The following is an 11,105-nucleotide window of genomic DNA, read 5'->3' on the forward strand; positions in this document are numbered from 1 at the left end:
CAGCCCTCACCCCCACCGCCACCAGCCGCCTGGGCCCTGGGCCGGGAACTGCAGGCCAACAAGCTCCAACTAGGGCCAAGACCACCACCCCATCAGGCCAGAAAAACTGCTCCCACCACGGCCCCTGGCTGCTCTCCTCCTCAGGATGAGTGTGCGAGAGTATGACTGTGTGTGAGTGTGTGCACGTGTGTGTCTGTCTCCCCCTCCAGACTGAGCACTCCTGGGGCACAGGGTACACCCAGTAGGTGCTCAATGTGTTTTTGTTGACAAAAGAGCCAGGGGCAGTGTCTGTCCCGAGGGAAGATATTATTCTGTTCTGGCTGAGTACACATTACGTGCTTCCTGAATACCACACTTCCTGAGTACCCTTGCTCAAGAAAGGGCCTGCAAAATCAGATCCCTGTGGGAGGCGGCCAGGGAGGAGCTGGGCCGGGAGTGGAAGCCCTGTCAGGACCCAGGCATTCACAGCCAGCAACAGCCAGGTCAAGTCCCCGGCTCAGCTGCCTGTCACCTGGTCGGCCGGTGACAGGGCACCATCTGCTGGTGAGTGCAGGAGGCGAAAAGCACTTGGCCAAAGTGCGGGTGAGCCTGGCAGGGAGGGAAGGAGGAGAGGGGGCACATGCTTCTCTCACCAGCCTCGCTCTCCCCACTTGATTATCTCACGGCTCCCGCCTAGCTGCTCAGCTCCCCGGAGATGGGTCATATCCATGTCCATATTCATCCCCTCTCTCTCTCACACTCACACACACACATATATCCAGAGGCCTGCCCAGCCAACGCCCCTCCCTGCCCAGCCCCCCGGAACCCACCAGGAGAAGGAAGTTCCAGACTCTAAACTGTACGCTGATTTCTCAAAATTCAAGGCAGGGGGACCAGCCCGGTGACGTAGTGGTTAAGTTCGCACACTCTGCTTCAGCGGCCTGGGATTTGTAGGTTCGGATCCTGGGCACGGACTTAGCACCACTCATCAAGCCACACTGTGGTGACATCCCACATAAAATAGAGGAAGATTGGCACAGATGTTAGCTCAGCAACAATCTTCCTCAAGCAAAAAGAGGAAGACAGGCAACAGATGTCAACTCAGGGCAACTTCCTCGCCGGAAAAAAAATATATATATAAAACCTTAAAAATGAAAACAATGGATGGCTTCAACAGCAGATTAAATACAAATGAAGAAGTAAACAGTGAAATGGAAGGCAGATCTGAGGAAATTTCTCAGAATGTAGCAGAGAGATGAAGAGAAAGAAAATACACAAAAGCAATAGAGGCCCAGCATGGAGGGCCTGAGGGCGATTCCAGGAAAAGAGACTGGAGGGATGGGGGACAGCAACACACCAAGAGCTAAAGGTATCGAATTTTCTTCAAGAGAACACGGTCAGGAAGTACAAAAGACTATAGAAAAGATGAAAAGAGACATGAAACCTCCGTGCCCAGCAGGGCCGCCTGACGCGCAGCAGGCCCCAGACAGACACTGGCTCCTTCCCTCCCCAGCTCTGGTTGGTCCTTCCTGCTTCTCGAACTCTTTGCCTCAGTGCCTCTGTCCCAGCCAGCCACGCCCTCCCGTCCCACACTCTCCCAGGCCTTTCCAAATCCTGCTCCTCGGAGATAACGACCAGTGTTTAAAGTCAGCCCCAAAGGCCTAGAGCCTCATCCCTGGGGAGGACTGGGGAGCAGAGCTGTCCGGCCTGATGGTCCACTGGCTGGACATGCCGTCGTCCGAGGCCAGGGAGGGAAGACAGAGGGCCCTCAGGGGTACGAGGACCCAGGGAAGCCCAGGTGGGCATGAAGCCTTTAAAAGGGAAAGAAGTAACGTGGGGAGAAAAGGTGTGGTTGGAGAGGAGGGCTTGGTTCAGGGGACAGGAGCTCAGTACAGTGCAGAGTTCTCGACTCAGCAAGCTCATTCGAAAACTCTAAGGGATGAAGCTGAGGAGGGGTGTGGGGCTGGAGGAAGGCGGCTTCAACTCAAGCTGAGGGGCAGACTGGGGCCCGGCGGAAAGAAGCCCACTCCCTGGGGGTGAAGAGGCCCGGAGTGGGGCGACTAGGGCTGGGAGCCAAAACTCAGGTGGCAGGAGGGGCAAGCTGGCTCTGGAGAACCCAGGAGCGCCTGGGGGCACCAGTGATGCTGCCCCACCTGTGCGAGGCGAGAGCAGCCTGGAACCCAGCTCTTCCAGCCCAGCTCTCCAGGGATCTCCCACTCTGCAGCGAGACACCTGCCCGTGTGGAGCAGCCGTCCCTCTGGGCCTGTGCACAGGGAGGCAGCGAGGGGAAGCCAGCCGAAGGGGAGAGGCAGGGCAGCTGGTTCCACACCCAGGACAGGGGCTTGAGAAGGAGCTCCCCCAGTCAGGTGGCTGCTGACGCCTGGAGGAGGTGTGTTTGTGACACGGGGTGGGAGGGACTTAGGCACCTCCAGCCCTTGGGGATGAGGAAACTTTAAAAATAATAGGTGCCATTTATTGAGCCACCTACATGCCAAGCACCTGACAGACACTACAATTACTCCCAACCCCCCGATGAGGTAGGCACAGTCACCACCCCATTTTACAGATGAAGAAACCGAGGCTCAGAGAGGTTAAGCGACCTGCTGAGGTCGCAGGCTAGCAGGGGGCAGAGTGGGGATTCAAATCCAGGCCGTGTAAGTGGTGGAGAGCCTTGAACACTGTGGTAAGTACAACCGTGCGAGTGACCCAGCTTGATGCCAGAACTGAGGGCCTCAGCCATCCGCTCACCAGCTGAAGACTCCCCACACCGCCCCCCCCAAGACCTCTCTCCAAAACCAACGCCAGCCTTTAAGTATGTTTGCTCACAGAGGAGATGCTTCTCTCACTTCAACTCAGTCCAACAAACACCGCTCTGTGCCTACAAAGTGCCTGACACTGCCCCGGCTCTTGGGGGTCGGGGGACAAGAGACAAAAGACAGACTCCTGCCCTCTAGGGATACTCAGTGGGTGCTACAGAGGAGGAAGCAAGCAAGGGGTACACGGGGTAGAGCTGAGGGCTCCCTGGAAGAGGTGGTGGCCAAGCTCAGCTTGAAGGCTGAGTGTCCCTCCGCTGTCTGGGCCACCACCCCCTCCCAGGAGCCTCAGACACACCTGACAAAGGCTGCTCACAGAAAGCCTCTCCCTTTCCAGTCTCTGGGTCTTTGCTCAGGCAGTAACCTCCAGGGAAATGCTCCATTGTGAGACTGACAGACAGACATAGACACACACAGGCACACACATCTCTACCTGCCCACGGAATGCCTCTCCATGCGCCAAAGGCCCACCTCGAATCCCATACCGTCCACCTGCATGATCACCCCCACGGCAGGACAGCGCTCCCCTCCTCTGGCTTCCCCCAGCACGCCTGTGGCTCTCCGGCGGCCCTCATACTCCAGTGGGTGAGACGCGCCCACTGCAGCCCCTGCTGACCCACGCACACGGCGGAGAGTCAGGAATATCTGTTGAATTCAACTAAATGGGATGCCTTGCTTAAAAGCTTGGAGTCTTGGGGTAACTGTACAGACTAAAATGCTATGACCAATTCAAAGCGAAAAATACGTAAGACACAATTCAAGTCAAACAGTGGAGTGAAAAGGGGCCTCCCGCTGGGTGACCGGAGAAAAGCCCACTTTGCCTTCGACCCTCCATCTCCTCCTGATCTGAAGACCGGGGCTCGTCATGCCTGGCGGGTACCATCCACCACAGGGAGGCTGTGCAGAGTCAGTAAGGCAACAGGCAGGAGCCACCTGCACAGGGCCTGGTACCTGGGGCTCCGTGGCAGTGCCAGCTTCCGTCACCTGGCCCAAGGGCACACACACTTGGAGTCCTCGGCAGTCCAGGGCAGGTAGACAGGCCCCCGGCAGCCGGAACCCCTCACTCAGTGGTGTTCAAACCTCTGTGACCACAACCCACAGTCAGAAATATGCCTTACACTGGGACCCAGCACACACAAGCTAAACACGGCTGCGAGAGATGCCGGGAAACACTTCTCGTGGTGAGTGGCCACACCAATACTGCCTCTTTCACCTCTTCTCTCTATTTCGTTTCTAAACTGATTCCACAAACCACACAAGGGCACCCTGTGGTTGGAAAGGCCGCACCCACGCTCACCCAGGGTGTCCGAGCCGCTCTCCACTGTCTCGTTGACCTTCCTCGCAACTCTGGCCACGGCCTCACCCATCTTCTTCAGCATGCAGACGAGGTGTCTTGCTGCCAGCCACCAGGCCGGTCTGCTGCTCACAAGGGGATCTGCACCTGGGGAAGACACAGGGCCGTGAAGCACCCGCCCACCAGCCAGGAACCCACCCATGAATCCACCCTCCCACGGGACCCAGGCTGCAGGAAGCCTGCGGGGGCGGTGGGGGGAGGCCCAGACCACTCACCTCCTCCCTCGGGACCCAGAGCCCAGGCCACATCCAGTTTGACCTTCAGAGTGGCCCATCTGCCCATCAGAGGGTGGGGACAGCCCAGCCCTACCGGTTTCCCAGGAAGATCGACACGTGTGACCTCATCAGACCCGGGGCCAGGGCCTGAACTAGTGGTCAGGCGCGTGTGAGGACTCAGGTGTGCGCTGGCCTGTGAATCACTTAACAGGCGGAGCAGCGGGGAGGAGGCAGGGCTCAGTCAACTGCAGGGGAGAGACACTTGTCCCTCCACAGCCTCGGAGCTGATGCCCTGTCCACAACCCCCAGGATGGCTCCTCCAGCTCCCCTTCGCCCACCTGCCTCTGCCAGGCTCCTCCTGTGTGCTGCGAAGTGGGGACACAAAGACACATGCAGCACAGCCCTGCCTGGTCAGAGCTCAGTCTGGCGGGTGGGGGGGGGGGGTCTCTAAGAATTCCCTTCCCACATCTCAAAATGGAGCGCAGGGCACAGTTTTAGCCTGCAGACCTGACTGTCAGCCTGATACCGAGTGTATGTGCAAGACTCCGAGGGAAAGGGAGGCTGGGTAGGAACATGAGAGATGGGGAAGTTGGATCCCCGGGGGAGAAGAGGCTTAAAGAAGGGTGAGGAACACAACCAAAATTATTAGGTGTTAAAGACACAGGGGACACACCAACTCCCTGTTTATTACGGAGAAGGAAATGGAGGCATAGAGAGGGACTAAATGACCTGGCCAAGGTCTAAGTGAGTAAGTGGCAATAATCCAGCCAGCCCAGCTGCACGCCCAGTGCTCTCTTCTTTACAGAAGTCACCCACACCACCGGCAGCAGCACCCCACAGAGAGGACGAACTGGAGGCCAAGGTCAGCACCCTTCTTTGCCCCCGGATCCCAATCCCTGCATCACAGGCAGCTCAGGGAGCTCTCATGAACTCCCTGTCGGGTCAAAGGCAGAAGAATGTGAAGGGCAGAGGGAAAGGGGATGGGGGCAGTGCTCAGAGCTGCTAACAGATACCAAGAGAAAGCCCGCACGTGCTCAAGTGGACAGGCAGGGTAGGCAAGGGGCAGCTGGAGAAGCACACCCACCTGCCTAGGGGAGAGTTAGTGGTGAGCCCAGTATGCGTGTGCTTCCGCCCAAGGAGGCTGACACGGAAAGTTTGAGACCACGGTGCAGTGGGAAAAGATTGTTTTTTGAAAACAGGCCTAAAGCCTAACTCTGCTATTTATTAGCTGAGAAGCTGTGGGAAAGATTCTTAACTACTCTGAGCTCTAGCCCAAGGCCCAGGATGTAGGTACTCAATAAATCTTAGCTGAAAGGATAAAGCAGTACACATGCAGACATGACACTAGCATCTAATCCCAGTTTCATATCCACGTGACTTTGAACAAACAACTCAGTGGAACTCATCTTTGAGGAATGAATAGAACTTCCATCTCTCCACCTCCAGGAAGTCTTCCCTGATTGCCCCAGCCCTCAGTGTTCTCTCCTTACTCTGAATTTCAGTGGCCCTTAAAGCCTTAGCACAAGCCACTTGGGTTTTTTATGAGCTTTTTTTAATACGCACACTTGTCTCCCCAGTTGGCCTGCGGGCAGCTTAGGGCAGGGAGCAGATGTATACTGTGCTTTCCCCCTGCACTTCACACCACACACCAAAAACAGAGGCTCAGTTAGTATCCTTTAAGGGTGGTGATGATGATCAACAGCCATCATTTGGGTTTCAAATCTAAATACAGGTCAACTCACTCTTACAACAAATCTAAGACACTGTCTAAATGAAAAAGGTCATACATTCAAACACATAACAGTGCCAGGTGGGCAAGTTGCATAAGGTGGCCCAGGGTAGGAGAGGAGGGAATAGCAAGAAGTCTGGCAAACTGGACCCAACACCGTCACCATGCTCCCTTTAAGACCATTCCCCTAAGCTGAGTCAGAGCAATGTTGCTGCAATCTTGATTTACTCCAACCCCCTCACAAATGGGAATATTGAGGACCCAAGAAGGGAGGAAAATCAGCTGGATGGAAACAAAACCCTAGGTCTCGTAGCTCTCAGCCCAGGATTCTTCCCACCATACCACGCTCCCTTCCTTCCCCATCCCCAGTATTCATCATCAATAATCACAGAGCTGTATTGAGCAGCAGCTAGAAATAGAGGAATTAGCTTTGACCTGTGATTCTGATGAGGAAGAACTTTCTAAACATCACTGAGGCAACCCTGGCCTCACAGCAGCGGGGAAAGGAAAGGTAAATCTCCAAGCTGCCCAGGGTCTGTGCTAACCCTGGTGGGGTCTAGGCTGATTACTCTCAATCAGGCACTATGCCTACAATTCTACTAGCTGCCACCAGGTGGGGGTGGTGGCGCCTTAGGCCATAGAGCCCAGGACCAAAAGTAGTCAGATTGAAAACCGCAGCCCTGGTGCAAGCTCAGACACCCCACGGTATGGGTCAGAGGATGGACATCGAAGCAGGAATAGGGGCAACCTGTAAAGTCTGAGCATCAGAGAAATTCACTAGGAGGAAGGGCCCCTTACATTCCAGAGAATGCTCTGGGTGTAGCATAGATGTGCCCTCGACCCGACCACCCTCACTAAATGGTCAGGAAAACACCCTCCCTGCACCCAAAACCTCCCCTCCCCCCAGTGGGAGATTCCTTCATAGAGTCCAGCTCACAGTTCCTCTCCCAGGTCAGGTGACAAAGCCTGTCATGCTCTGGCACAGTCAGGGCTGTGAGGTGACAGGGTGGCAGGGCCACGAGTGTTATAAGACCTGAGATGGGGTAAAAGGGGCCCAGAACTGAGGGAAGAATAAACTTGGGATAGTGGGAATCTGGAGTGGGTCCCTGAAACGGTTCCTACAAGGTTGTCCAACTTCACTGACTGCTCCTTTCAGCCCCAACCCAACACTGGGCCTCTCTGACAAAAATACAGCAAGCACTTACTGAGCATGTAACAGGAGCCTGGAGAGAGGCGTGGGGGATGGGGGGGAGAGAGTTACAGACCCACTTCTGACTGAGGGCAAAGCCCCCTAGGCAGGGCCACCCCTAGGATGTGAGGGGCCCCTGTCTATATAAACAATTTGAGTCAACCAAAATCAGCCCATCAGCACCTTGGTGGCCGCCCAGTCTCATGCCGTCCCACAAAAGAAATATCACGCCGGCCAGTGGGAGCCATCAGCGTGCACGGCAGCCCTCCTGGAGCCGGAACCCAACCAGAGGACACCAAGACACCCCCATGGGCTCAAGTTCTGGGCTCCTTGAGGCGTCTGGTCAACCCCAAAGGCAGGGGTGGTGGTGGCAGAAAGTCAGAGTGTGTCCCAAAGGGGAGAAACAAGAACCAGCCCACACGGGTCTGGTCTGGGCTTGGGGCATCCCAATCCGATGGCTCTACTGGCCCCTGCTTGTCCCAAGCACTGGAGGGCAGCCTTAGAAAATTTCAAGGAAAGCGCTCCAAATCCTGGAGACCCTTTTGCACAGGATCCAAACTCATACTCACACTGCTGCTGTCCCAGCAACACAGCCCTCTCCACACATCCCAACTGCCCTTCCTCAGAGTGTGCGTCAAAGTCCCGGGGAAGGTTTGAATCCAACACATCCCCTGGGCACCTTCTACACAGCCCGCACCGAGGGAGACAAGGCCTGGGGCAGAACGAGCTTCCCGTCTGGTAAGAGAGACTCGGGATAAGAGGCAGAATGAGCCAGACGCTGGCCTTGACACCAGGCCCAAGGAGCACGTGTGCCCTCTGCCATGAAGGCACACAGCATGGCTGAGAGGAGGGAACAGAGACAGGGGCTGAGCAGAGGTCCCCAAAAGGAGAGAAAGGAGGAGACAGGCAGCCAGGCTGTACGGGGCCAGGGGCCTGGAGGCCCTCCTCTAAGGCTGTCCTCTTTCTTCGCAGGGGACCGTGGAAAGCTTTGTGAAGGGAGCTGCCCAAACCAACCAGAGTTTTGGAAAGTCATCAGTATTGTGAGCAGCCCCATCTGTACAATGGAAACATCGCCTGCCTCACTGGGTTGTTCTGAGATGCAAATGATATATAACTTTTGAGAAAAGCCTTTGCAAACTGTTAAGCACTTCTCACACTAAGACATTACCAACAGGTGAGTAAACAGGTATAGACAGTAAGTTAGGATATAATGAATTGAACGCCAGAAAAAAAAGTCCTGCTTTGCGACAGCTGGCAACACTGCCCTCCTGCATCTCTAACTTGGTTTCCCCTAGATTGAAGGCTGGGGGAGGGGTGCTTTTTGCTTAAACCCTGACAGCAGCCCCCTGCCACGGCTCCCGCCCTCACCAGCGAGAACTCTACCTTATCTGGAGCCCGGAGATCTGTGCAAAGGAGCTGCTCCGACACCCCGTCCGCACCAGCTGCTCCTATATTTAGTTACTCGTGTGGTCACTTGGGAACTTTAGAGCCTGGCAGCCGCCCCGAAAGGGCAACTCGAGCCTCCTGAGCCATGTGCGCAAGCTCCCCCCACCGCCGGCTCCAACCGGCCCTCTGGACCACGCCAAACGGGGGAGCCGACGGGTAGGTGAAAGGCCGCCGGCTGGACTGGACCCAAGTAGCCCCGAAGGCCAACTCCAAGCCAGAACAAAGTTGACCCACTTTTCCACCCAAGGGAAAAAAGCCCTCTGGGGCGTCAGTGGGAAAGGCCGGCGCCTTGTTTTTGAGCCATGGGGCTCGCAGCGTCCTGCGCGTGCTTGCCTTTGGGCATCTAACCATCCTTGGGCTGGGCCTCCCAGCTCTGATCGCAGAGGCCAGGCCAGGGTCTCCGCGCCTCGCGCAAGGAGCCCGCCTCATCCGTCTACCCCACCCCCCGGCGCCCGCAGCCAATGGCTCCTCGTCGCCGGCCCTCCGCTCTCGGGGCAGGCGGGGACTGGGGAGAGAATAAAGTAGGCAGAGGAGAGAACGCCGGTGATCGCGGAGGGCCGGGGACTCCCGCGCTCCCAGGAGGCCGAGAGGCACACCCTGGGGTACGCGTCTGCAGCTTCCCAGAGCGGAAGCGAACCCCGAAAGTGTCGCTTCAGGAACAAAATATACAACGGCTTCTCCCAGCAGGGGCGCCTCCCGCGGGGAATGGAGGCCCGCTCAGGACCGCTTCCCCGAGCTCCCTATTCCCTGGCACTGCTGTGCCCACTCTCCTGAGCCAGCCAGGGTCCAGCCGCAGTCTGCAAGCCAGAGCCGGCGCGGCGCCGGGCCCCTTTGGCGCCGCAGAAGCCGCAGCTGGTGCACCACTGCTCTTTCCACCGGGTGACCTGGGGGAGGGGAGGGGACGCTGCAGAAACGGGGACAGTTCTCTCCCTCTCTCCCCCAGCCCCTCCAGCGCTTAGCCTGAGACTACGTTTACTGTGCAGGGCACGAAGCATGGGGCCCCGATCCGGGCCGCTTTCTGCTCCACTTACGGCGACAATGCCTCCTAGCGCCCTGCGCAGCGCAGTCACGCTCCCTCGGCCGCTGGCGGCGCCCCATGCAGGAGCGGCGCGTAGAAGCGGGCAGGTAGGGCGCGCGGGGCTGCGGGCTCTGCGCGCGCCGCCGCTCGGCAAATCGCCGCGCCGGGATGAGAGCCGGGGCGGGAGCCGGCAGCGGGCCCGGGCCGCGCGCAACCAATCAGCGCGCCGGTCCTCGCACCGCGCCCGGGAGGGGCGCGCGCGGAAAGGCGGCCTGCGCGCTCTCGTCCGCAGGGTGGATCCGCTTTGTGTGCGGCTTCTGGAGGGAAAACGCTTGGGAGGGCAGGGGTGTGGCCGGGAACGTGCGACAGATCCCAGGACCAATAGGACTGAGGCTCCAGATTTGTTTTTCTGAAAGAAATAGAGTTGAATTAGCCCGGTCAGGGGTACTTTGAAAAACATGAAGATGGGGAATAGGCAACTTGTCATGTGGTGTTTTCGGGTGCCATTCGGGTTTTGAGAGACAATCATTCTGGCTACACTAAGTTACTTCACCTCTCTAAATCTCAATGTTCTCCTCTATAAAATAGGAACTAAAATATATAAATATCTACTTCACAGGGTCATTGTGAGGATTAACACATGAAATATTTCTTGCGGTGCCCAGCAGTATAGCTCAGGGAAAGGCAGCTGCGTCACAGGCCTTCATTTATGGAGGACTCACGAGGTACCCTTTACTAGGCACTCTAGGGAGGACAAAACAGACGAAGCTGCGAACCATCCAGTGATGATCAATGAGTCAAATCCTCCAAAAAACAGAAGCATGGATTGAGTATGGGAGTCCTGAAGAAAGAACGTTTCATTCCACCTCTGGGGATGGGAGCAGTCACATAAGGAACCCACACTGCTGGATGTTATGGTTTGAATTTTGTCCCCCCTAAAAAAGACACATTGAAGTCTTAACCCCCAGAGCCTCAGAATGTGAGTTTATTTGGAAATAGGGCCATCGCAGATGTAATTAGTTATGATAAAGTCATACTGGAGTAGGGTGTGGCTGGTGTTCTTAGAAGAGGAGACGGATAGACACACGGGGAGATGCCATGTGAGGTGGAGGCAGAGATCAGGGTGACGCATCTACAAGCCAAGGAGCCTCAAGGATTGTGGGCAAGGACCAGAAGCTAGGAAGAGGCAAGGAACCCATGCTCCCTCAGAGCCTCTGAAAAGGAGGCAACCCTGCCAACACCTTGATTTCGGACTTCTACCCTCCAGAACTAGGAGAGAATGAACTTCTCGTGTGTTAAGCCACCCAGTTTGTGGCAATTTTTTACAGCAGCCCTAGGAAACTAACACAATGGGTGGGCAGG

At 56.5% G+C, this 11,105-nt stretch overlaps 1 protein-coding gene across 5 annotated transcripts in view; it reads right to left on the reverse strand.

Moving 5' to 3' along the window:
• Nucleotides 1-10,053, reverse strand: part of LRRC20 (leucine rich repeat containing 20) — a 78,497-nt gene extending 68,444 nt beyond the window's left edge. The window contains exons 1-2 of one of the 5 annotated variants that reach the window (XM_001503727.5): nucleotides 9,757-10,053; nucleotides 4,090-4,233 (exon numbers count right to left, since the gene is read on the reverse strand). In XM_001503727.5, coding sequence (XP_001503777.2) covers nucleotides 4,090-4,233; nucleotides 9,757-9,823 — 211 coding nt within the window. In that variant the 5' untranslated portion in view covers nucleotides 9,824-10,053. Of the gene's footprint in view, nucleotides 1-4,089; nucleotides 4,234-8,662; nucleotides 9,135-9,756 lie in introns of those variants that run through there. The other 4 variants (XM_070263046.1, XM_005602436.4, XM_070263054.1 and 1 more) reach the window with 4 other exon arrangements.
• Nucleotides 10,054-11,105: the final 1,052 nt, after the last annotated feature.

Source organism: Equus caballus, chromosome 1 (genome assembly GCF_041296265.1).
Source record: "Equus caballus isolate H_3958 breed thoroughbred chromosome 1, TB-T2T, whole genome shotgun sequence".
Classification (NCBI taxonomy): Eukaryota; Metazoa; Chordata; class Mammalia; order Perissodactyla; family Equidae; genus Equus; species Equus caballus.